Source organism: Pogoniulus pusillus, chromosome 14 (genome assembly GCF_015220805.1).
Source record: "Pogoniulus pusillus isolate bPogPus1 chromosome 14, bPogPus1.pri, whole genome shotgun sequence".
Taxonomy (NCBI): Eukaryota; Metazoa; Chordata; class Aves; order Piciformes; family Lybiidae; genus Pogoniulus; species Pogoniulus pusillus.
Window position 1 is genome coordinate 15,521,606 of NC_087277.1, and position 27,705 is coordinate 15,549,310.

General features: G+C 38.7%; 1 protein-coding gene and 1 long non-coding RNA gene across 7 annotated transcripts in view; one reads left to right on the plus strand and one right to left on the minus strand.

The window, feature by feature from the left end:
* FAM135B (family with sequence similarity 135 member B) overlaps positions 1-27,705 on the minus strand; it is a 168,981-nt gene that overhangs the window by 24,449 nt on the left and 116,827 nt on the right. For 2 of the 5 annotated variants that reach the window (XM_064154340.1, XM_064154341.1), the window contains exons 8-9: positions 4,173-4,326; positions 1,606-1,655 (exon numbers count right to left, since the gene is read on the minus strand). In XM_064154340.1, the coding sequence (XP_064010410.1) occupies positions 1,606-1,655; positions 4,173-4,326 (204 nt within the window). Of the gene's footprint in view, positions 1-1,605; positions 1,656-4,172; positions 4,327-9,690; positions 9,746-9,804; positions 9,898-10,386; positions 10,537-27,705 lie in introns of those variants that run through there. The other 3 variants (XM_064154342.1, XM_064154343.1, XM_064154344.1) reach the window with 3 other exon arrangements.
* LOC135181297 (uncharacterized) lies at positions 10,718-11,538 on the plus strand. 2 transcript variants are annotated; one of them, XR_010304814.1, is made up of 3 exons: positions 10,718-10,754; positions 10,906-10,955; positions 11,376-11,538. It is a non-coding gene; the product is annotated as an uncharacterized LOC135181297 (long non-coding RNA). The 2 variants fall into 2 exon arrangements; XR_010304813.1 differs by having other exon boundaries at positions 10,720-10,754; positions 10,868-10,955.

Consider the following 27,705-nt stretch of genomic DNA (forward strand, 5'->3'; position numbering starts at 1 on the left):
CTGAGGCTGGTAATGCAGTGGTAGTGGGAAACTAACCCCTCAGGCTTCTCTCTGCAGGGCTTTTAATAGCATTTTCTTCTTTTATGAATGATTGCTGTTCACATGTTCTATTGGAATTTAAAAAAATAAAAGCTTTCAGTTCACATAGTCCTGCAGGCAAAATACTGAGTGAGCACTGCCAATACTGACCCATAATACACCATACAGAGGTACATATGACTTCAGCACGCACATTGCAGTGACAGCCAATGCTGTTCCTATGGGCCACCAATATTGTACAAGATCTCAACACTCATATCTTCAATCTCTCTGCAAATTCATTGCCTTTATCATTGAATTATGTATAGATGGATAGAAAGCTACTATTCCAGGATGCTAAGGCAAAACATTTTCACAGTGTACAGGAAAGCCAAAGGTTTTAGAAGACTCCAGAGAATGAGCTGTTCTAGATGTCTTGTTCACCTATCTACCGCTACCTTGTTCCCAGCAGTTGGAGCAGACTGACTTTATTAATACTGCCATGCCAAACAAGTGAATAAGCTTATTTTTGGAGGAAGAAAAAGAATTGTATAGCAATTAGAAAACACAGAAAAATTAATGCTGGCATTTTCTGGTGTAAGTCAACTTAATTTGGACTTTCCCAGGTTCCTAAGTCGAAAGAAGACTGCCATCTGATCTTCTACACTACTACAGCTTCTAAATCTAGTAAATCTGAGCCAAATCATAGAATCATAGAATCACAGAATGGTTTAGGTTGGAAGGGACCTCAAAGATCATCCAGTTCAACCCCCCCACCATAGGCAAGAACAACTCCCATTAGAACTCATGTTTCTCTAAATCAAATATATATCAAAACAGTTTCATTGCAAAGTATCCAAATAATAACTTACAGTTAAGAAATTTGTCATTCAAACATTTTCCACCTATATCTGACAAACATATTAATTCATAACTGGAGTGTGAACGTATTTCCAGTTTGGTTTTGGTTTAGCTTCCCTCTGTTAACTGTTATTTTTATGTTGTCCCCCCTGTCAATAGACTAAGTAAATCTCTTAAATCTCTGATTATAAAGCATTTTCACCAGCCTTTGGCTGATATTTGCATATTGACTTGGCACCCTTGATGACTTGTCTGTGTCTCTCTTGAAATAAACAGGGCAGAAGCAAGTATGAGAGTAGTTAGTAATTTCTGTGCCAAAAATCACTTCTTTCCTCCCATGAGGCTCCCTACAGATTTACAGATCTTCATTTGAAAAGATGTGCTCGTACAACCTGCCAAAGTATCTTTTCTCCTTTGGCACAAAAGCTGTAGTTGCAACATGCCCTCAATATTTACTTTCTTTTCTTTCATACACTGTTACTCAGGGCTCAGCTCATTGAAGGATGGTAAAGCAGTCCAGCTGGTGACTTGTTAGAAGTGACAGATACATCTTCTAAGTTACTAATCAAAATTATGTGAAATTGCTCTAGAAGAGAAATATTTTTTAAAAAATTCTGATGGTGCCAAATTCATTTTCTTCTCTCTCTGAAAAGTGTCAGGGCTATCTCAGTGCACTTGAAAACTGAACTTGAAAAATGTATGGAGATATGCTGTTAAAGAACATACCTGCAGCTCCACACAAAGCTGAGATAAGGTCTCTTCCACAGGCAGCTCCTCTAGGGAAAAGAGAAAACAAAACACAAAGAAATCAGGTTTGAGAATGACCTGCTGTTCATTTATGTGACAAATAGGTCTTTTGAAAGTCTTCTCCTTCAGACTCTTTGGATGTGCAGGTTCTGCTTGTGCAACCTGGACCACTAAACCTGTAGAAGTTCTGGAAGTTTGGCTCTTTTTTGTCTACTTTTCTTTTACTAGAAGCTTGCTTGTTAGCCTTTGGTATTTATGGCCAACTCCAGAAGTGAACGTAAACTCTCACCATTGCAAAGTCTGAGAAAATGATGTGCAAGAAATGGTTCTCTCTACTGTGCTACACAGGACTGTGTAAGTGATACCAGATGCCTGACTAGCTAAAGATAGGGCACCTCGGTACTGCCTGGTGGAGTACTTTGAAGTATTTCTCCATTACCATAGCAAGCAGCCCTGATTTGATGTAGTCCTGAGAGAATCCAGCACAGGGACACTCCACTTTAAATGCACCACAGAATATAAGGCAAACTCAACTTTGGCAGCTTGATTTTGCAATGTGGAACTTTTTAATAGTATCTGTAAAGACACAAAGCAGAACAACCAACAGGCCGGTCCATTCTTCAGCCCCCAAATGACTCTTCTTATCATAGAATCATAGAATCAACTAGGTTGGAAGAGACCTATCCAGTCCAACCTAGCAGCCAGCCCTATCCAGTCATCTAGACCACGGCACTAAATGCCTCATCCAGTCTATAGTATTTAAGTACATAGAGATGGGAAAGGACTGAATGAGATAGGTAGTGCCTTGAAAAGACCCATCCTTAGCTGGCAAAATCTAGGAAACAATCATTCTCTCTCTTCATATCTAAACTAGGCTATTATTTCTAAAAAATATACTACTCAGGAAGCTAAAAAAATAATTGAGTCTGAAGTAACTTACAGTCTAGAATTTATCTTAACTATATTTAGAAACCCATGATGAGATCAGTCTAACCAATACCAATATTTACAACTGAATTTACATCCTTCCTCTAGTCAGGGGAGAAAAATGAGGAAATATCAGATACATTTCACATCATTCCAAGGCAGAAAGCACTTAAAACCGAATCCTCAGCAGCTTTCAGACTGCAAATAAAATGAAGCACATAGCACTCTGCTCAAGAAGCCAAGCAGGGTATTTGCATTTAACAAATCTGCAAGTGTTTCAACAAGAACATTTGCAAATTAAGTGCCCGTTTCAGTACCAGTAGTGATTTGAAAACCAAGCTAATTGCATTTAGAAATCCAATATGTGCTCTGCAGTAGTTCTCAAGTTGCAGTCAACCACCCATACATAACTGCTATCTCCCAACGTATAAGCTTGCTCTGGTGAGACACAATCGACTGTTATGTGTGCCTGATAACCAGAATGCCTGGACCATGAGTTTTGTTGCATGTCAGATTCTCTCTGAGAGCTGGTAAGTAGCACATAGAAATATTGTTGTTTGGGGCCTTTTTGTTCCTTTGGTTTGTTTGTTTTGGTTGGTTTGGTTTCTTTCATTTTTTTTTTTCTCATAAATGGATAGAATAACATGGTATATGCTCTTCCCACCCTAAGAGTTTTAGATACCTGAAAGGGAAATGCATGCTGGGGAACAAGACTTGAAGTTGAAAACAGGATCTATCAAGCCTGTAAATCTGCAAGCATAATGTCTCATCATTCTTGTATACAAGCACTACACAGTGAAACTGGAAAGTGTTTTTTGCTCCCTGTTAAAATCTGCTGGCCAATGCAATTGAATCTCCTAATACAATCTGTGCAATGTAACAAACTTCAAAACCTGTGCACAGATATACAGATGTAAAAAAAGAGATACAAAATCATGAGCTATATTCCTTGAATTCAAAGAAACAGGTGGGAGAGCAGGAATTAGTCAAGAATGTGCCTCATTTTCACAGAAGCTCATGCTGTAAAACACAAATTACAGAGCTCCATCCCACAAATCGAGTCAGCCAGTGCTTTCACATTGAACTCAACGGGCCTGACCAGTCAAAAAAATCTTCTGCCCAACCCAGAAAATGCATTGAACAGTTGAATTTGGGAGAAAAGAAGAATTATTTTAAAGATCAAGTAATAATTAAGTAATTGGCAGGGAATAAATACATTGCAAATTGTAAATGAGAGAGTAGGTTTCAAAACCACTCATCTCACCTTTCAGATTTTTCTTTTCAACTAAAAAAAAATGTCCACTCAGGAGAAAGAAAGTATGCTACAGTCTTCCCCAGAATTTACATCAATTCAGAATTGTTAAGTTCAAATCTTCAAAATACAATTGAAGCCAAAAAAAAAAATCACTAAAAGACAAGCATTTTGAGAGATGTGTCAAAACATTTCACCTACAGAAACCAAAAGGAAATTGTCTTTAACAGTGTATCAAAATTAACACATCAGGAAGCAGGGACAAAAATCCTCTAAAATCTCTGAATAGTCCAAGAAATTTGGCTAATGTATACTGAAAATGCAGCACTATAAAAAATGCAGTGATTTTAGGTGTCTGTTCACGTACCCAACTTCAGCTGTGGTAAATCAGGGATTTCCTTCATTATGAGTGTGTAGTACATGTGAAGTCCCCTTTGAGCATTCAAAAGCAGAAGACAGAGGTCCTTATGCCATCTGTATGCGTGTTGCATGCAGTTTTCTGATGGGACATAAAAGCTGCCCTGTGTAAGAGAAGTATGAAGACAATAAAACACAGAGATTAAATTAATATTCTACATTTGTCCTAGAGGTTTCCATAAAAATCCAGTTGTGGACAGCCTTTCACTTCTAATCAAACAGTTGTCACAAGAGAGAATGTAACAGTCCCTAGCTCCTAGAGACCCAGCTAGCTAGGTGTGTAATCATAGTATTATCCCATAGCACATATATACTTTGCCTAAACCACACCACAACTGTTAGGTCCCAGTAACAATGTCATATGAACAAAGGCCCTCAGTCCAAACAGTCCAGCAGAGAAGACACTCTCCTTCAGTTGTCTGTGGAACCAGTATCGCTCCACAAAATAGATAGTGGATAGTGCTGCACAAAATATATCCACTCTGCTACAGAAAGAGGCATAGAAGGCACTGTAAAGATGGCTACATTCACTTTCTTTTTTAACTTATATCCTAGTCTCTCCTTCTTCAATGGCTGCAGCTTGATGGTAGGTGGTAAGCATTGTTATCACGTGCATTAGTGAAGGAAATGCAGATGGCATTGTTGTCCTATCAAGAAATATGAGCCACTCTCTTCTCCAGGAACAATGTCTGTATTTTTACATCTCTTGTAGGAGGAGATGGAATTGGACAGATGAAAGCATGTTTAGTACCAAAATTTCCCAGACAACACATTTACACTTAGAACATAAGCTGAGTATACATCAGAGTGTCATAAATCAAGCATTTTCACTCCTGCCAAGAAACATCACTAACATAAATTACTCACATGTGAAATTTACACTGATCAGATTTAAAATAAAACTATTTATTAAGCTGTGGGCTTGTGCCCAGGATATTATGGAGAGTTGCTAGGGGTAACTACCAAAGGTTTCTATCAGAAACAGTTCATATTTCTGAGATCTCTGTGTGCATTTTATAGTTTTTATCCAACAATGCAGCAGAAGGGCGTGTGAGCACTTGCAATTGATGATTGTATCTGGCTATTGTTGCCCTAAAAACAAGTAATAAAGGGTTACCAGAACAGAGAAGTGAGAAAACCACCAGGGTGCTCTGTCTTGAACTCTGTGAAATATGAAGTAAATTGAAAATACATCTAGAACTGGTTTTTGGTTGTTGGATTTTTTTTTTTCAGCATATGGGCTGCACAAAGCACCAGGACAGGACTATCATCATTTTATGGCTATGGAGGAACATGAACAGTTTGGGATTTAGTCCACTGGGTATCATTGATGGGGTAACTATACAATTGCTACATGCCAACTAGGTACTGATTGCCCTTTTGGACTGACACTGCCAATAGTATGTAACTCCAGTAGCAACAGCAAACGTGAACCAGTTGTATCTCCAGTGTTCTTCTCCCTTTGAATTCCCTAAGTGGAATTTCTATTTTGTGCCTCTTAGCTTGAGTTAGGATGCTTCCCTCATTTTCTCATGCAAATGTTCCAGATGCTAACTACCATTCTGTGGTAGACACAAAGCAGACTGCTCATCTTGACTTAGAGAGAAATGTTTGATGATAATTGATGGGGTTGGTTGTTCTTGAAAGTTTAAAAAACTCTGTCCTCAACATGAATCTATTTCACTCTTACTATGGAATATGGAAAAAGAAATCATAAAGAAATGCTGCTTGCTGTAAACAATAGAAAATTGGAAGTGGGTTGATATTCAACGTCATGAAAATGTCCTCCTTTGCAATCCACTGCTGGGTTTTTTTAGGCACCAATTACTGTGGCATTTAAATGCTACATTGATGAGAAGGGAAAATGTGAGATAATTTCATAGTTCCTATCAATTGGTGTGCAAATCTACACATTAGTATGTCTGTGTCCTCTTCCAAACATTTCTGTCAATTAGCCTTAAAGATTTACTTACCATTTCAGGAAATTAATTAGATGAGTAAGAAGCCAAAAATCCCCCCATAATGTCATGTGTCTGAAGATCTCTTAACATTAGGTCCCAAACCAAGTACATTCAGAGACATTGTCACGAAAAAGCAACAGACACCTGGAGTTATTATATTACAGACAACTAATCTGTCTCCTGAATTTGTTCATTCATGCCAACCAGAATTTGCTCTTTCACTTTAAACACAGCTCTAGGATTTATGTCACTAGAGGTTTTTTTATGCTTGAATTGCAAGAGTATTTATATGGGAGACTTTTCTTTATCAACAGAAACAAGACAGTTCTGACAAACTGTTTTTAAGATTCTCTGGGATCAGGAGAAAGAGGAGAGCATTTGCCAGCATTTTAGCCATAGAAAGAAAGAAAGAGTAACCCTATCAGATTCCAAATGTGAATGTTTTCTAGCAGCTGTCTGATGAATGCAGCAATGAGACTCCTTTTTGTGTTGAACAAGTGACCTGTAGAGAGGTAGACATATAATAAGAGCTACAACTAATGAACTCAAGAAAAGCAAAAGGTTTACCAGCTTTGGAGACTGAACTAATCTTGTGACTGCTATATTTGAAAAGTAGGAGACAATGTTGTTAAGAAAGTTGTACATTGTTTTATCTTCTGTATAATTTCTTTGTTTGTTCTGCTTCTTTAAGAACTTGAAGTGTGGCATCAAAATGAATCTATGATACTGGGATAGGTTCATAGAATGATCTAGATTGTAAACTATCCTTAATACTACCAAGTAAAACCTAACACTGCCAGCACTAAACTACATCCCTAAGTGACATGCCTATACATCTTGTAAATACATTGGAAAACAGACCAACACACACCTCACTACAACTGCCTTTGGTACTTATACAGAGAGATAAGGTCTCCCCCAGGCCTCATCTTCTCCAGACTAAACAACCCACTAGGTGGTTCCAGTAGTCTATGTCCCTCTTGGACTCCTTGATACTCCTCAATGTTCTCATCTCCTGCCAGAGCTCTGTCACTAATCAGAGGTTCCCTAGGTGAACCTCCAACAGGTAGGCTTACTGCTTCTATCCAGTACTGGCATAAGAGCCGGGCAGATCCTGCAGCTCGCACCTGAGCAGCTGCTTGCTCCTACCAAAGCTGTCTAGAAAGATGTGTCAGTCATAGCAGGTGTAGAGTTTGGAGAGGACAGGGCCTTATTCTGGGTAGATACCACTGCTCCTTGTTTGAGATGGCAGAATTATAGAACTCTTTCTGGCTGCCCTTCTGCACAAACTGGAGCTGCTCAACTCAGCAACAGGTCTCATCGGCCAACCTCTCATGACAGCTGCAGGTCCTGGTGGGTCTTTCTTCTCCCATGAGGTGCCTTTAGTTGTGGAAATACCAATATGCACTGCACTAGAGTGCTCTGTTGCTGATCTCACCAACATAAGAGCTGCTCACCTCAGGAACTGAGTAAATGTAAAATACTTCATAGTTTTTTGCTTCTCAGTAGCAAAATAGAGAAACTAATTTTCTAAAGAGGTGAGCACCTAAGTGTACATATGATATAAAAAATGATATATCACTTGAGGTATATTTAGAGGATGTCATGAAAAATCATGCACAAATAGCCTTAATTTTTCTATTTTTGAGTGACTGAAGAGTAATGATAAATAAAACCTACTCAATTGCCTAGCATTTTGGAAACATAAAGGCTTCAGATGAAATCTGTCACAAAGCTAGATTCCAGCACTGGGCTATCACTGCCCCTTCTTCATCTGTCCTCTAAGATGTTCTTAAAGATTTACCCAGTCAAGTAAAACTGCCTACAAAATCAACAACCTCAAACAAACTAAACATTGTTGACAATATCCCAGATGAATGCATTGAAATAAATCAGGATTTTAAATGAATAGGTTTCCTGTGTAATGCTTTTTTTCAGTCAACAGATTTCTCCTATAATTAGAGCATATTACTTTATAATGTACTTTTCCTTTATAACAAGAGAAAAATTACTTGAGAAAAGCAAAGGCTGTAATTAAATAAAGTTCATGACAATCATTATTCAAATGCTGAGAACAATTTGTGAATATCCACTTCCACTGTACTAAATCTACTTAACATCAAAAAAGCACCAATTAGATTTTATGCTTTGTAATATACAGCAAGTTGTTTATATTTGTTTTGTATTAAAGCAATCTCACAAGCTATGTTAACTCTGTGCAACACTCAACAATAGCACTAACAGCTGCTAAAGTAAACTCTTTACATTTTGTCTAATCTCAAACAGCATTTCACAATTCAAATTCAAATTGCTTGTCAGGAATTTTAAAACACTAGGAAGCTATTCCAGACTAAATGGACAAGTTGTGCAGTCTCCAGCAGTATTTCATTAGCATATAGAACAAGCCTACCTTGCTACTTCTGGTGAAAATCTAGAGAAGTGCTTGGAAAAGAGAAAAAAACATCAGCATTTCAAGATGAATATAGTTTCTGAAAGGACAATATCCATCCTTCTGCATACGCATATTGGTCAGCTAGTATGTACATGTTGCTCGAGTTTCAAACTCACTGACCAAAGAGTTTTTTCATGTCCTTGGTCAGTAAGTTTGAGAGACCATTTTCTAAGACAGATTTCCTGCTATTTGGTAGTTAGAAGTGAAATTATAGTTATGGCTTGAGAGAACACGTTAGTGTTTACATCTCATTAACATTCCTTGTTTAAAAGGACAACAAGACAAATTAAAACAAGACAATTGAAAGACAACCATTCCTGGCAACTGGGGGTATGAGCAGAAGAATACTCTTTCCTGTGTGTAGGAACACACATGATAAAAAGAGATATTTATATTTTTGTAATTAAAGAACAAGTCAAACAGGAGGAGAAGCAGGAGTTATGCAGTTTATACTATGTCAGTTATCTTATGCTTCTTAATTGTTAATAAAAAAACACAACCAACAAAAACAACAAACAAAAAACTCCTAATATATTGGGATTTTTGCATCAAATAACACTTGTATGGAATACAATCTCCTCAACAGGACAGTTGGTTGCTGTTCAGAGGATGGTGCAAAGGACCTTACAGTGATCTTCATCTGGATCAAGTGAGACTGCTCTAACTGCTGCTCTACAGAATTCCTGTACCAGTTAGGCTGTGGTGTTGTGTGACCACTGCAGTACATGCATCATCCACTGCTACAGACTATCTTAAACTGCATATAAAACATCTCATCAATATCTCAAACGTTTATGAAAGACTGTTCTAGAGAGACTTCTGCAGGAATACTTCCTACTGACCATCCAGACCATCTTATCTGCATTCCTTAATCACTTCTGCATCGGGAACCTCCCATCAGAATCTATGGGACAGCTAGACTGACCACCCAGGATGTTTGTCACTATATCAGAGCATTTTAAGGAGCTCTTTCAAGGAATTCCTGGGACTGATCAAGATTCCCACCCAGAAAGATTTTACAGCAAAGATTTAATAATGTTTCTAATTGTTGTTACCTTCTCTCAGGTTGATCCATTCTCATCCACATAGACGACAAACTGAGGGATTCCTGGACCACCAACAAATTAATGGCTAAACACATGGAGAGTCCATTCAGTCACAATACTTACCCCCTGCTGTTTGATAGCTATAGGATGAATGTGAACTTCCTATTTAGGATACATCACTTAAATTCACAGCTCTTGCCACCGATGACAAAATGTGTTATTTTACAGAAGCTGACATGATTTCCAAGAGATTCACATTATGCATACTGCAGTTAAGACAGAGACCCTGTTAAAAACAGAAGGTTTTCTATATCTAGCCCTGCACAGAGACAGAAAGCAAACACAGATTTACTAAATGGCTAAAATTATTTTAGCTTTCAACTTCTCCTGAACTTCTTTTCTCTCTCTCTTTTAACCCTGTTTTTTATTTCTTGCTGAGAAATCAGTGGTAGACCCACAGATGGTCCCTTTCCATGTGAAGGGACTCACATGACTGTGCACATTGAGGGAAGTATGATCTATCTCTGTTAATCACATTGGTATTGTGAATGTAAAACATAAAATCTACAGCTTGAGCAGAGGACACCAGTGGTGGGAGAAGGGCGAGTTCTGGTTCCTCTACAATCACAGAATCACAAAACAGTAGGGGCTGGAAGGGACCTCAAAAGATTATCTAGTCCAACCCCCCTGCCAGAGCAAGATCACCTTTTTTTTTCTTTACAGTCCAGTTTTCATTTTTATTAATCCTACTTCTCCATCTCCCTGCTTTCCTCTCCATTTCCTCTTTTACCATCTTCCTCTTTTCATTTCCATTTCCCTTCTTTTGCTCTCTGCCTCCCTCCTTTCAGCACCACCTCCCCTTTTCCATCATATCTGCTCCTTTCCCACCCCCACACTGTGTTTTACTCTTTTCTCCTCAAACCCAGAGCACCTGGGTGCTGTTGAGTCTCCTCCCACCCCAGGTGTGGCCACTTTGCCCTCCCTGCCCACTCCCCTTTATAAACAGCTCCAGGGAAGGCAGAAGCCCCAAGTTTGCCCATCTGGGCAGAGGGATCCTCCTCCTCTCATCACTGGTGAGTCCCCATGGTGTTCACTGGGTGAATGGTGGAGGGGATTCAAAGGCCGGGGGGCCTGGTGTGGCCCCCCGGCAGGTAGGGTAGGTACCTTATGATCATATCATTCACAGGTGCTGGGTCTCCTTAGCCTGAGCTTCTCTTTGTTTAGGTGCTTGCTTGTGAAGAGTTGAAGTACTTGGTGGAACTGGAAGCTCACAGGTAAGTAGCATTGTGTTCTCATAGAATTGCTTGGATTGGAAAAGGTCTCAAAGATCATCAAGCCCAACCTTCAACCTAACATGACCATGGCCATTTAACAATGTCCCAAAGTGCCATAGCTACATATTGCTTGAAAACTGCCAGGGATGGTGACTCCACTATCTCCCTGGGCAGCCTGTTCCAGTGATTGACTGCTCTTGCAGCAAAGAAATTATTCCTCTTGTCCAAACTAAACCTGTCCTGGCACAATTTCAGGCTGTTTTTTCTCATTCTATCACCTGACACTAGTAAGAAGTAGCATTGGACTTATCTTCAATTACTGATTTTCTGGTTTGGCTCATTTTATTTTTACTGAAGCCCAAAGATGGTAAGGAGATTGCAATTGCTTCTCTGACAATTTTCTGCTCTTTTTTCTTATAGCTTCAGCAGAGCTGGGCAGCTCTCACCTCTGAGAAACATTCATGAGAGAAAAAGCTACAAGCTGCAAACCCCTGATTTTTCTTTGCTTTTAATTTTATCCTTCCCTCTATTTTTCTACAGCTTCTTTGTTCCAGTATGCATCCCCTCCTGGCTTTTCTGCTGTGATTGTACTTCTATGCCCATAATCATAGAATCAACCAGGTTGGAAGAGACCTCCAAGATCATCCAGTTCAACCTAGCACCCAGCCCTATCCAGTCAACTAGACCATGGCACTAAGTGCCTCATCCAGGCTTTTCTTGAACATCTCCATGGATGGTGACTCCACCTCCCTGGGCAGCCCATTGCAATGGCAAATCACTCTCTCTGGCAAGAACATCCTCCTGACATCCAGCCTATACTTCCCCCAGCACAACTTGAGACTCTATCTCCTTGTTCCATTGCTGGTTGCCTGGGAGAAGAGATCAACCCCCACCTGGCTACAACCTCCCTTTAGGTAGTTGTAGACAGCAGTGAGGTCACCCCTGAGCCTCCTCTTCTCAAGCCTATGACAACAGCAAAAGGATCATAGATAGTGCATGATCTGAAGCAGTGACATAGCTTTAAATAGGCTGAGAGATAACAAAAACCCACCAGAGACTAAGGCATTCCCACAGTTCCTTAGCTAGGTCTTTCACAAGAAAATATTTTCTCAACTGGATAGGAAATCAGTGAAGCTGGAGAAAGCAGAGGTGGCAATAATCAGCCTCAATGGCACACTTATATTCTGGTTCCATGTGGGACAAGGGCTCAAAAATCTGAAATATGACCCTCCATCTTGCTCCTGAATTTAATAAATTCCAGTCCTAGCATAGCAAATGTAAATTGACAAACACAAACCACACCAAGTGTAAAAATACAGACTATACTCAGAACTTACACAACTCATCTTGGATCCAGTGATGCATTTGTGCTACTTCAGTATGATAAATGAACAGTCTGTTTGCAATGATATTTATGAATGGCAAAAAATTATTGCTCCTTCTGCAAGGAATTTATGGAACTGAGTTGCATCAGGCCAGAAATAATGGCAAAGAAGTTTAAAGTGATTTTTAGTTGGCTTTGCAAAAAGGGAAGGAAAAATTATGGTCACTTGGAGTAGCTATTGAGCCCTCAGTGTATATCTGTTGATGAATTCCCTGCCCCAAAAGCTCCTGAGAGTCAGTATCATTTAATAAACCCCAGATAAATATTGAGCAAAGACTTTGGAGACCAGACAAAACAAGTTTTTTCCTATAATTATCCTTCTGCTCCCTTTAAAGTATAAGTCTCCAGATAGTGATCGTGGAGGCAAAAGATTTTCTGTCAAGTAACACCTCATGATGCTGACTTCCTTGTCACAGTGTCCTCCTGTCTCTTGCAATTCATGCAAAACTATATGAATGAAAGTATTTGACTTGAGATCCTTGCATAACAGGAGCCATCAGGCTTGAAAAAAAGATAATCTCTGAACAGGTAGAAAAGAATTATCACGGTCAGCTCTAATGAGTGTGCCTTAGCATTCCAATAACCTGAGTTACTGTTCAAAACACAAGCTATAGGTTTCTTAATTAAAAGTGGCTGAGAAGGAAAAAGTGGATAAGGGTGTATTTGATAGGAAATTTTAAATCTAAAAATACCAGTCTAGTAAAACAAAAATGCTTCACAGATCACATTGATTTCCCTTGGAGTTCTAGAGGAAAAATAAATATCTGGTAAAAACACTGTCAAAGTTCCAAACGTCTCATTTTGACAGTCTTAGAACAAAACATTTCGATTTTCCAATTCAAACTAAACTTCTTGCCTTTGTAATTTTCTTTTTCATCAAGATCACGTTCAAATAACACTATATAATGCAGTTGAAAGGTCAAGAACTAAACAGAAAGGTTTCTTCCCTGAACAGGTGTGTTGGTTTGTTGTGGGGTTTTGCCCAGAATTTTTCTTTAGGGGACACTTAACAATTTCTAAATTTCTACTCAACAGACATGAAGACAAATTCTGACATCTCAGCTTGTCTGAAATTACTTCCCACATCATTTTGAAAACAACCCAGTGTCTGAAGGTCAGGTTGTATCCTATGTGTTACCACAGGTGTTTACAATCATGATAGCTCTTCACATAAAAGCACACACAGAGTACTCTTTAGAAGTCCTTAAACAACTCGCATGATGCTGAATAAGAAGGGATTCCATTTCCCATCCCTGATCTGAGTGGTTATATATCACCATAGAGAAAATTAAAGCCATGGAAATATTTCTGTAGCAGTAAATTAAGCACTGAGGGAGATGTCTCATAAAAGTGAGAGCAGGTGTCTGACAGGAGGAATACTTCTTCCAAGATGAGCACTGAATCACCTGGCATAAGAGAAGTCATATGCTTTCTTTTCTCTCCATTGAGTGTATGTATGAAAATGACACTTGTTAGTTATGTCTTCATCTTGTTATCATTAAGATCTCTGTCCAGAATACTCACAAAGCACTGAAGTATCCTTTACCTGTGAGATGATACAGCAATACTGAATATTTCATTAAAAAAAAACAACAAGCAACAACAACACAACAGTGGCTGATTTTTCAAACAGTTTGAAAGTGATCACTTACATAACACAGGGTCAAAAAAGGATATTTACATGTAATTTAAAAATTATTATTGAGCAATGGTGTAAATTCTGACATCTTAAATAAAATATCATAGTGGTGACATGAAAAGGGGCCTTAGTACAATGTCCTTTCTGATTAAAAAGAGTCCATGCTGCTTACTCACAGATAAAGCAAGCAAATCCACTCCTGATGCTGTGATCAAACAAGGACCCCTGAGCTGAAGATCTGCCTTGTTATTGCACATCACTGCAGGCAGCAGGCACAAAATCAGTCAGGTTTTAAAAGAATACTTTTTAACAGTTTTTGTTTCTCCCACATACATGTATGTAGTCACACACATAGCAAGAGATCCTGTTCAGTGGCATAAAATGTGTTTGTGTCATTAGAATTGGCATTCAGGACAACAGAAAACACCAAAAATGTTTTGATTTCAGTTTTATACATAGCAACAGAGAAGAATAATTTAAGCTGCTTCTCTGGCTAGCATGTCGATGACTTAGTGCTATGTAATTACACATGTAAAGGAGCTGAGGGTGGGATTTGTCTTTGTACTGTCTCATATTAAATGCAAAAATAAGCAAATAAACAAACATCTCCTGAATATTTTATAGCTTCCTAATAACTTTATCTTAGAAAGTTTGCAATTAATTACATAAGCAACCATAATCAAAGTTCTAACATATGTCCCAGCTTATTCACACAGGAATGCTAAGATTAGTATCTATGAAAACTTTTATCTTTGGACTGCAAACATGTCCAGCTCACCTCATAACTTGGATTCCCTTCATAGCACATAGAGACAGAAAACACCTTTTGAACACAGTTCATTCCCTCTACTTCAAATGTTGAGGTCAATCAACATTATACCATTGAAATGCTCCTCACTTCCACAAACTATGTATGAAGGAAATTGAACCAGAAGCTTGAATGCAGATGGGCAGAGAAGTTCCACTCCAGTGTTTACTTTAAACAAGAAACTCATGCCATTTTTAACTGTCTTTTCCTAGATGTTTTAAGGCTTAGTGGTAACAGAGATTCTAATTTACTTTTTTAATTCTCCAGCTTTTGGTTTAAAACTCAGGATTTAACTGGGGATGGGGTGGGAAGGTGCTTATTTATGTCAGCGTGGAAACACTGAAATATCAATGGCAATAAAAACAACATACAAAGATTAATAAGCTCTGGCTTTATCTAGCAGTTGTCATTTATAAACTCCAAAATGCATCATAAATAAGACTGTGTCTTACACTTAAGTAAACAAATGCTCAGAAAGATAATCCAACCATTTCAGGTGCAGACAGAGGGAGAGAACTAGTGGGTCTAGTGTGAGTTTAGGATTTCTCTAACTTGCAGAAAAAGCAGGAATTAGAAGCACCTCATATGGAAGTGAAGAGATATGTAGGGAAGTGAAGATTCTGTCTTGTGTTGTCCTCAGTGTCCACTGCAGAAGGATATGGCTACAGCTGGTAAAAGAGCCAAATGAAGATACTTCAACAGAGCACGTGGTCTAGTTTAGGCCTGACAAACAAATTAGTTAAAACCAGCTCTTTTGCAGATGCCACTTCTTTCATAGTGTTTGGCACAGTATGCTATGAGCCACATTGAACTTCTATCATAGTACATATACCAAAGCACTTGGCTCAGTGTTGCTTTCTGGTGCACAGAAACAGAGTAAATGGTCACTCTGAAACGTTGTTTACTTAATAAAAGCAACAGCAAGGACTACAGAGTCCGATTTAGAAATGCCAGGCTCTATTAAATCCTGCCAGTCACTGCACAGAGAAAGTGATTTCAGGCTTGGATCTCTGTTCATGTGTGACTACAGCTACAGGAATAATTGATTTTACAGTTCAATGCCCAAACTGGGGGAAAAAAGAACGTGTTAGGTCAACTCAGAAATTCCTTGTTCAGAATAAGAATTCCATGTTCAGAATAAGAGGAAGCACTCTCATGCACATCCCCTTAACATACTACAGATACAAATTAAAATGTCCCTTAAACTCATCTGTACATTAGAAGCTAGATAAATTGATATCTGCTGAATCACGTCAGACAGTACCAGATGACATACCAATTTCTTAAGCCGGGGAACAGTAATCAGTAGAGGATATTTCAACCTACTATGAAACATACCTATTTCACATTTTCTTACACAGATAGTGGACTGAACTCATCAATCACATCACCCCTTCCTACTGCTGACCTTGGTATTTGAGCTCTGCTAGTTGTCAGGAAAATGGCATACCAATGGGCTGCAACATATAAGAGGAGAGGTAGGGTGATGCTGTATGCTCTGCATGTCATTCAGTCTTGAGGTATAAACCAAGTCACACTGAACTTGTCCCACTTCTGCTCCATTTGGGTTTGTGATATTTGGCTCCTTTTCTGCCTTTCCAAAATATTCATCATAGATATTGCTTCAAAATTCAGTATCACAGTGATCAAATATGTGATGAACCCTATCTTTAAGGTAGAGTATTATCACTTGAATCAGAGGAAGACAGTCCTGACTGATATCCTGCCATTTAGAGAAGGATCAGCACTGCAGTCTCATTAAAGAAAAGCACCTCCAGCAATCAAGTTTGCTTTGTTTATGCAGCAGATCACAGCAATGAAAACTTAGGTTGGGCCCAGTGAAATTTGACAATAAGCTGTGCTTGAATTGTGTGAAGACTTCAAGACAGCAGCACACAAGCTGACATCTTAAGTCTAAAAAGCCCAACCACTTTGTGCCCTGTTGCTCTCCTAAAATAAAACTATGTTTAGCTACAAAGATGTTCACATATGGAGGAAAAGTCAATTTCTTCAAATGCTGGATCATCAATTTGTCATAACATATCCACTCTTTGATGGATGTTTAATGTCCCTGAAATAAAGTGATTTCTTTCAAAGGCTATTTACCAGGTCTGCCAGTTGAGTGAAAAATATCAGCCAGGAAGTTCTAGTTCTTAGGACCCTGGTGGTACACAACTCATGGTCAAGTTATACACAACAGTAATTTCAGTTAGAGAAAAGTACTTCATTTAAAAAGTGACTTCATCGGTGTAACCTGTTACATATATGCCAAGTAGAGGCAAATAGGGTTCATAGCTAGAAAGTATGCAATTTGGTGACAAAATGGATCCTGATCTGTGGAGAAGAGGAAGGGAAAAAATAGGTAGAGACATAAGACTGGAGTATTACTTTGGAAAATGTGCAATAAGAAAAGGGAGGAGGTGGACTGCTGTTCACTCCAAGTAGTATTTTGTTTCTGTATGTATTCCTTCATAACTGGTTGGAGATTTGCAAGCAGAAACAGAATTTGTTTCTTAGCTAGAATTGAGATGAGTGTGCTTGACATTTGTGCAGAAGGAAAGACTCAAAGGAAAAGAGCTTCCCAGTGGGACATTTTAGTTCTTGATCACACATAGGAGAAAAGAGCTATGATGCCAAACATGACCATCCAAACTATGTAATTGAAAGCTTTGCCCAGAATTCGGTGTGGAGGTGTCTATAATCAGAGCAGTTTCTGCATGCTGGTTAATTATCTCTGTCTTCACAAATTGAGATAAGAATTAAACAGTCATAGCATTGTTTCTGATCTCTTCCTCAGCTTGGTAAATTCAAACATTAATAACACTGCCAAACAATAGCTAAAGAGGAAATATTTAGTTGTCTTTTGGCAGTGACAAATAGCTGTAGCCTTTATAGGCTCATTTTTTATGCAGTTTGACATTTCATTACTAAAGCAGATTTTTAAATGTTATTTTATTGTTTCTTTGTGTCTGCTCCACAGCCAGAGCGTCACCAAGTAGGTTCCTATGAGTCATAGGCAGGTGGGAAGAAATCATGTCTCTAGTGACAGCAGCATATTTAATTATTATTGTTATTTGCCAATGTTGTTACCTATCCCACTCTTTCTACTTGCTTCCCAATTGATTTCTCATTTTCCCCAAAGATGTGAGTAAAGCATGCTGATTTAAATATTCTCTGTCAAGCTCAATCAGAAGTTCAACAGCTCTTGTGTTTTGCAATCAATCACAATTAAGTATTAAATGATCACTGAGGAGACACAGGTAAACAAAGAAAAGAAAATCCAAACCCAAGCTCTGACAGCTTCAGAAATTGCATGACTTCAGGCAAAGCCTTCCTCAATTGCCCAAATATTGGTTTATGCCACAGCCCTCACACTTCCCATCTTTTCTGAACAAGGCCTGCAGGAATTCTCAGTGCTTTCACTTGCACAGATGTGGTGAATCGTACAAAGCTCAGAGAAATATCTTCTGGCAATGTGTTATTCCAGCTATCTTTTGGTCTATAAAAATGGAAGGGGGAAAAAAATTCTTTTTTATTGTTTCTAAGTATGCCATTTTTCAGGAAACCTGACTTTTGTCCATTAATGTATAGTGGGAAATAGTCAACACAATATCTCTTGCAAGATCATACTCCAAGGTTTATTGTGAAAACGAGTAAGAAAAATCAGTTTCCGTTCCTTTCCCAGTTATTTTGCTGAAGAGAATTCTATGGTTCAGAGAGTTCCATTGCTCAGATAATTCGAGCTTTCAAAGTGACCAAATGAGATTCATTGCATTTTTCTCTTAGCAATGTTGCTTTTTTTTTTTTTAAGGGGTACTACTTTACTTCAACAACCATAACCCAAAATAATCATTTGCAGCCCTGTCTGCAGGCACCTTCCTTCTTGCAAACAGTCTGCACAAGAAATGCTCTGCTTTGGCATAGGTGCTGTAATGATGGTCTACTTGCTTTGGCATGGGGGGATGCAGTTTCTATGCCTTCTGCTGCAAGGAAACAGCTCATTATCTAATGCTGTCACTACACTGCATTCCTGAAGTCTTCACTTATGACACTTTCAGGCAATGAATCATTTATAGCTATTTGACATGCATGCAAATATACAACAAATTACAAAGCCAATTATCAAACAATATGCAGTCCTTTTTGTCACTTCAGAAATCCACAATTTCTGTTCTACCACTGAAACAGAAGTAATGGCTAACTGGAAACTTTGCTGGGTGTGTTACTATAAGGAAATTACATTAACTTAATATAATTTATTGAAACAAAATGGGGAACTTTTTAGCAGCTGGAGCTGCACAGATTTGCATAAGTATTACATTTTCACAGGCTCATTTTCCTAGCCCAGTCGATACCTTCTGTATTATGCATAGTACATGTACCAGCCCTCAAGTAATTTACACTCAAAGACAATCAAATTTCATGATCCATGAGTAGCTTACCATTTTTTTTTCTGAAGGCCATAATTTCATGGTTTTAAATAAAATACTTATAGTGAGCTCAGTGGAGAGGAAAGGTTTGACTGACAGCTCTAGAGAGGCAAACCGTTCACAAAAGAAACACAATATGTAGAGCAGAAACAGTGCTTTAGCATACCCAAAAACATGACTTAACACTGCTCTGGAGGTACTCCTCTGCCCAGTTCAGGATTTCACTCTTGCTTCTCATCAGCCAATTCTCTCTACCAGTGGCAGGTAGAGCTAACTCCAACAGAGATGTTGCAAATTGCTTCAAGATCTGTCACACATGAGATGACAATGACTTTTGGTCTGGGTCATCAACAAGCAGTTATATAGAGTCCTCATCTGACTTTATGCCCTTCTCTTGCACATAGAAAGAGGATAGAAAGATCTTGGGAGACTATTATAGCCTCCTAATATTTTATAGGGGTCTTAATGAATGACAGGGAAAGATACTTTAACAGGGTCAGCAGCAATAGGACAAGGGGTAAAGCTTTTAAACTAGAAGAGGGTAGATTCATACTAGGATTCATACTAGATATAAGGAACATTTTCTTTTCTTTTCTTTTCTTTTATGGTAAGGTTAGTAAAACACTGGAACAGATTGCCCATAAAGACTGTAGATGCCCTGTCCCTGGAAACATTCCAGGTCAGGCTAGAGAGGACTCTGAGCAAACTGATCTAGTTGAAGATGCTCATGCAGAGGAGGTTGGAATAGATGACCTTCAAAGATCCTTTCCAATCCAAACCATTCCATATGTCTATGAAGGGACAAGGAGAAAAAGTGATAAGAATAGGCTATTGATCATCTCTGACTTACTAGATATCAGAGGCTATGGACAAAGGATGCTTCAGCTCCTTCACACATCATGATACATCCAGCTATCCTGGGGTAATACAGTAACTGAGTGCACAGACAGTGGTAATACACCACACTCTATTCAAATACCATGCTATGAAGCTGGGAACAGCAAAGATAAATAATAATGTAAAACTAGACTGACTAGAACCTTGATTTCCCTAGGTTTGTGCCAGTCAAAGAAGTAATGTAAACACACACATCTGATTAAGTCTCGCTTAATCTAGATGCATATTTAGACTCATATTCTCACCCAAATATTTTTATGTCTAAACTGCTTGAATACTCATACACCTTTCTTGGTTATGCACAGAGCTTCCTTGCAGTATTACCCATTTCTGCACAAAAATTATCTTTTTTTTTTTGCCACTCATCAAAACACTCCAGACTCTGAAGATGTGATTAAGTCCAATCAGCTTCAGAGGTTATTCTTCTACTGAAGAGATGCTAAAATTATTATTATCTTGCCATGGAGCTCCAAAAAATGCTTTATCTATATGAACTAAACTTTTGTCTCATCTTATTCACTTCTACCTGGCAATAAATTTAAGAATTACAACATCCTGGTCCATCTCTATTTCCTTAGCCTATTTTTACTGTTAGTCAGACTGCTGAAGTTTGTTAGATTCTCAGAGAACTCGTGAGATCATTGGAGCAGGGACAATCATTTGTGCACAAGTTGGTATTTGTGGGGTTCACCCTTCTAAGTCTTTCTCCCAAGCACTGATCAAGACTTAGCATTCATATTAGCTGTGAAACTGATTTTTGGGTCATTATGACTGGCATGTTGGCTTTGAACAGAAATACAGACTCACACTGCCACCTGGAGATTTGCTTGTACAAAAAAAAGACAAAGTGATTGGAAAAAGAAGGAATCTCTTCTTATTCCCCAGTCCCTGAACTGTTATCTGGGACACTTGCCAATAGCAAAGGGCTAGCTTCTAGATGATGGATCTATACTGTGCTGCTGTTAACATCTGTACTCCTATTGGAAAGGCTGTCAGCTCTCAAAGTTGATTAGGTCTCCTTTCAAGAACTTCCATCTTCAGCTAGTGGAAATTACTGTAGTGTTCTTTAAGGCATATGAAAACAATTTTTCAAAAAAGTATCACTGTGAAAAAAATACTTAGAAGAAAGAAAAACTGATTCACAGAGTACTCCATCAAAAGGTAGAGAGCAGTCAACTCCACTTCCCAAATGGAAGAGTAATAAGGCTGTTCCTGCTGCCCGTGTACTCCATTGCAGGGGAGAAAGCAAGCAACATCTGTCCCAAGCATTCTCCTATGAGCTTCTCAAAAGCCAATACTGAAAGCCATAGAAAGATTAATTGAGAGAATGTCGATCGAGCGAACGACTGCACAAACCATAGCGGTGGATTTCAGTCCCAAAGACAGAGATTGTGGTGATGGGGGTCAAGTAAGTTCTTAAGTATACAGCTGTAATAGTAGCGGGGAGAGAGAAGTAAATTCTCCATGCTCAGTCTGCCATTTATCACTCTACTCACAACTATTCTAAATTAGTCTTTTAAAAAAGTATATTTTCAGTTATACAAATCCCAGTGTGATTGGCCCTTTCACAGTGGTATCCAGAGAAACAGTGAGCTTTGTAACGAGAATGCACCAGAGAGATCTGTATAAACAATGCACAGATCTGATTTTTGAATACACAAATACTGCAGAAAAATACCCAAAATAGTTATGAAATGGAGAGTTTCCTATGCAAATGCTATTGATTTTCAAAAGGAACCAATTACAGTTTCAATATAATCAATTCCCGAAGCTGGTGACAGGCCTGGAACACAGCCCTATGAGGACAGACTGAGGGAGCTGGGGTTGTTTAGCCTGGAGAAGAGGCTCAGGGGTGACCTTATTGCTGTCTACAACTACCTGAAAGGAGGTTGTAGCCAGGTGGGGGTTGTTCTCCTCTCCCAGACAACCAGCAACAGAACAAGGGGACACAGTCTCAAGTTGTGTCGGGGGAAGTATAAGCTGGATGTTAGGAGGAAGTTCTTCCCAGAGAGAGTGATTGGCATTGGAATGGACTGCCCAGGGAGGTGGTGGAGTCACTGTCCCTGGCGGTGTTCAAGAAAAGACTGGATGAGGCACTTAGTGCCATGGTCTAGTTGATTGGACAGGGCTGGGTGATAGCTTGGACTGAATGACCTTGGAGGCCTCTTCCAACCTGGTTGATTCTATGATTCTATGAAGGAGACTCTGCCATCACCCTGTCTGGAGTATCACAAGAATCTCCAGATGATTTCCTAACATTTTCATTGAACACCCACAGTGAAGAGATCACAGGCCTTTTTCAGTGTTATGTTTTATGCCTAATCCCAATTTAGTCTCAGTTTTCTAACTCTACTGCAGCACAAATCATTGTCTTGCTGTGCCTTGCATGTGCCAGATCAAAAACTAAGAGTCACAGCAAAGAAATATGCCAGTGATTAAAGGAACCAGTTATTGTCACATTATTAGTTAACCATGTTTTCTGCTACAGCTAGGAAATCATTTAGTTCTTTCTAAAGATCAGCCATTTATCTTCAGGCAACTGAAGGCTAAAGACTTCATCAGTAATTATCATAAATGATGCCCTGAACACACTGATTAAAGATACTTGTCATTACACCTTGTAAAGAACAGTATATCAGCCCTTTCACTATTTCAGAATAATTATCTGTCGGACATCTGCTGGAGTCCCAGTCACAACTAATCACCAAGCAAAGCAATGAAAGAATCAGGTTCCTTTAAAGCTATCTATTACAAACATGTGCCAACATAAGAAAGATGTGCTTTCCATACCACATTCACACCAAAGAAGAGAAGACTGAGACCAAAAATGAAGTAGTTTCTGTGTAAAATTAAAAATTTGGGGTTAAATTTTCATGTAAACTATGTTTCTGTCAGCTTTATTAGTTATACAAAGCAACCATAAGTAAAAGTTATTCTAAATATTGCTGGAGAGGTTGTGTAGTTTGGGGTTTTTTTGTTGGATTTCTTTTTTTTTTAACTTCTACATGACATCTACCAACTGCCTTACACACTCAAGTTGTAAATTGATAAAATCAAAATCTTAACTCCACCTTAAGTTTGTAAGAGTCAGGCATTGTTTTTAAAACCTTTCCATTGAATGCAGTGAAGAAAAAGAGAAAAAAAAAAAAGACATTAAAAAAGCCTTGGCACCTTCACAGAACTTTAGATACATCAGGTGCCTTTTTGCTGCTTTTTTCTAGTGGGAAGAAAACCTTTCCAGTTACAAAGAGGGAAAAAGGCAAAAAATACACATAGCCCTGCCTGAAAAAAAGAAATATTTGAGTCTTTTGCAAAGTTTTAGTTCTTTTGCAAAGATAACACTATTGTTTTTAATCTGTCACCCCTATTCCCTCCCCTTCAGTCTTCCTCTTTCCTTTATTTTCCCCTTCTCTTTTTCTCTTTCTGTTTCTTTCTCTGTCTTTCCCATGCAATTTTGTTGTCAAGTCACAACACAGCAGATGCCCTGAGGATTAAAAAAAAAGAGAACCAGTGGGATAAAAAAGAAAGATGACTGCTGTGCAGAAAGGATAACAGGAATCTCTGCATTACATTTCCTGTCTGAAGAGGCACAACCTTCCCTTCTCAAGAGATGAAAAAAGAGACCTATAATTATGTAACTACACAGAAGAAAAGAAGAATAAAATACAGATGACTCCTCAGTGACATAAAAATGTGGGATGGAGAAAGGTTTTGGTGTTTGGCTGGAGATGCCTAGGCTTTTCACATGTTGCTGGAAAGAAGCAAATACTAGCAAACTGTCTGTGGAAAAGAACTATTCTCATCAGTGCAATTTTATTTGGATGACACCCATAGTCAGGCATAAACTTTGTGTGTTTAGGGATAACTACATCAACATTGGAATAACATTTCCTATGAAACACCAGTGCCATATTAATGGGAAGTCGTACGATTAATCAATGTGATTACTTGAAAGTCAATCTAGTTGCAGTGCTACTGCTATCCAAATGAAAATAAGATTACTCTAAGTACAGTTTATTAATAACCCCCAGTATGCCACTAACTCAACTTGATTATAACACAACAGGCATGTGAGGCACAGTATTACAAAGACATTAAAACATGTTACAGAGTAAGACATAAAACTCTGAACTGTAAGTGACCACTCAATTTTCAGTTCTGCAAGGAACATCTTGTTTTTATTTTGCTGTAAATGTAGGATATGTAGATAATTTTCAGTCTCGGGGTCTTATGACTATTGAATTGAACTGGAAGCATGAGTCAGTGTTACGTCAAGATACAGACCTTGTAACATCTGAAACAACCTCTTGAACTTCCTCACAGGGAAAAGTAATTGAGCAGACCCAAAGGGGAATTTGGATGTCCCCGAGGGAAGCCATTAACACACAGGTCATGAGTTTGCTTCATCCCAGTAGATCTCTCAAGCCTACAGTAGACATGATCCTATTTTGACTTATATTCCCTGTAAGTATAGGCTATGAGCTGAAGACAGCTTGAGAAAGTAGCAGCATCTTCCTTCATATTTAGATAGACATTCAATATCTTATTTCAAAGATAAATATCTTTGTTGTCTTGATTGTTCTTTAAAGGAAAAATACAGTGTAGATAGAAAATACAAAGGGAGGGAAGGAGGAATAGAGAAAGATACCTGTTTGCTGACTAGAGGACTGGGAAGAGAATAGGAAACATTAAAAAAAATCACTAAGGACTAAATAGGATTAATTATTGTCACTACTCTGCTGAGCCAGGAAATGAGGAACCTGTCAGTGGTGCTCACAAGTCACTTTGGGAGAGCTAGGGAAAATGCACATATACAGTCCAAAGCCTCTGGCATTTAATTAGTCTCTGCACTGAGAAGTCAGAAGTGCAGAACAAGTTGCCATCAGGATCTATCATTAAGCAGCAGCAGCTCAGCAGTCCAAATACAGATCAGTTCAGAGAGTGCCAAGAGAGGCTGATTATCAATATAGATTTTTTTTTTTAAGAAAGCAGTCACTTGCATTTTCAGTAAGGAAAAAGCAAACCAAATGCATAAACTAGATGAGAATTTCCACAGTCAATATGTGTGTTCAAATATTGTCTGAACCACATCTGGTGGGTCAACCCTGGCTGGCCACCAGGTGCCCAACAAGCCACTTCCTCAATAGCACAGAGAGAGAAAAACCAAGAAGCTTGTGGGTGAAGATAAGGACATGGGCATCACTTAAAAGTTACTAACATGGTCAAAACAGATTCTACTTAAGAATCTAATTTACTTTATAACTAATTAAACACAGTAGAATGAGAAATAAGAGCAAATTGAAACTCATCATCCTTTAGGTTGCAGCCCCCTGCTCTGGCATGGGGTCCTCCACAGGCCGCAGGTTGACAACTCGCATCACCATGGTCTTCACCATGGGCTGCCAGGAATCTCTGCTCTGGCAGCTGGAGCACTTCCTCTCTTCTTCACTGACCTTGGTGCCTGCATAATTGTTTCTCTCACTCTTCTTTCTAACAGCTGCACAGCATTTTTTACACTTTCTTAAACAGGTTATCACAGAAGTGCTACCAACCTGGGTGTTCAGCTTTGCCCAATAGGAAATTCATCTTGGAGCTGGTTGGAACTGTTTAACAGAGTTGAGAAGTTTCCAGTGTGTTCGTGGGAAACGCCTCTGCTTCCACTCCCTTCTGCTACCAAAACTGTGGCACATAAACCAGAGACCCCTTGCCAGTCTACTGAATATGATACTAGTGAGGGAAAAGTCTACATTTTGAGCCAGTTTGCTTGATGACTTCATGGAGTTTATGCCAAAGATATACATTAAAGCAAGAGAAAGTCTTTGCCTATTATCATACATCATAGATATCATATGCACAAAGGCCTACCCAGACTATTAAATTAAAATGCTCAGACCAAGAACAGATGTCATGACTTTTACAGAGGTTTCTGACCATGTGGAGGGGGAGTGTGCTACATTATGACAGTTTGGTGTGTGACATTCTGGTGATCTGCAGGGTAGCAGAGTGCTAAAACCTGTTGATGATAAAGTGCTTGCATTTTTTTATATAGCTGGTCACCTGCTGTCATTAAAAAAAAAAAAAGCCTATAATCAAGGAAGAATACACAGCACAGATAGAAAACAGTTTGTAGCTAAGGAAACCATTTGGGAAGGAAATAAGGTTTTCTAATCACAGCAAACTAAAAAATAAAAATGAAAGTGGAGACTTAGTCTTTCCATTTATCTTCTTATAACAGAGGTTTGTCAAGACAACGGTTGTGGTAATGTGCTCCGCACTCTAATTAAGACATATTCACCAGTAAGAGTTGTGGGCTGCATCCTGTTTGCTATGGATTTGGGGCAATGATGGCAACACCAAAGGATGATTGGAATGATGACTCAGACATCTTACTGGTATGCAAATGTAACTATAAGTCAATCATTTTTCTCTATAAATAGTTGACAGTCCAACTATTGAGCTGCATGGCAGTAGGCAGTGGGCTGCACACTAGGCTCTCCAACTGAGAAGGATATCTACCAAGACTGCTCCTCAAGATTGAGAGATTCTCTATTGCATGAGGTATTCAGTAAATGGTTAATAGAATGCTAAACTTTGAAATCTTATCTAAATTATATTAAAAAAAGATTGCTCAAACGTAATCCTTTAGACATTAACTACTGATCAAGTCTAAAACTAGGAGTGGATTGAGCTGCACCTCAACTCTATGAGAAGGAGCTTAGAAAGCAAGAGTATCCTTTCTGAACCTCATAACTCAATGAGAGGGTCTCCCTTAAAGTTTTGTCTGACCCTGTCCTCTATGCAGCAAATAATCAAGTGTGTTTCATCATTCAATCTTGCTAAACCATTGTCATATTTGCTTTTGAATTTTACCTGCTTACTGTGTTATAATAATAAAATATATTGGTGCTTCTCTCTTATAAGAGAAGCACATGATTCCTTGCTTGACAATATTGAACCATGTTCTAAAGAAGTCTGTCTCTTGTGTGGTGTGCAGAGAAGTACAGAGATTCATCTACAAAGAGAAACACTTGGTTATTTAAATTTATGTGATGTGACTGCTTACCAGAGAGGCACAAGCTGAGGTCAGTTTGTTTGTCAAAAGCATGCAATGACCTGGTGGTTCGGACAGTAGCCTCAGACCAAGCAGTCTCTCAGTCTAAGTTAATTCCCTGGTAGTTCTTCTGCACCAGATGCTCTAGGCCAGCATGCTTTTAGTATTTATACAGAACAGCTTTGACAGGAAAGGTCGAGGGAAGCTGAAGGCAGCATGTTAGTCAGAACACTTGAACCAGAGTTTCCTAACAAGATAATGATTTTAATACTCTGAGTTGAGTTCCTAGATCTGAGGAAGTATTTCTGGCAAAATCCACTTCACATCTAGCACTTTAAAAAGTCAAAACCATTAAACCACACAATTACTCACTATTTTCCAAACAAATGTCTTTGTACTAAATATTGCACAAGCTTTCCTCTTCACATGTTGTAAGTTACCACAAATGCCTACACTAACTGTGGGCCCTGCCTTGAATAAGGCAATGTGCATAACACCCTGTCACCAGCTCTCACAAAACTCAATACTGCAGACACAAATT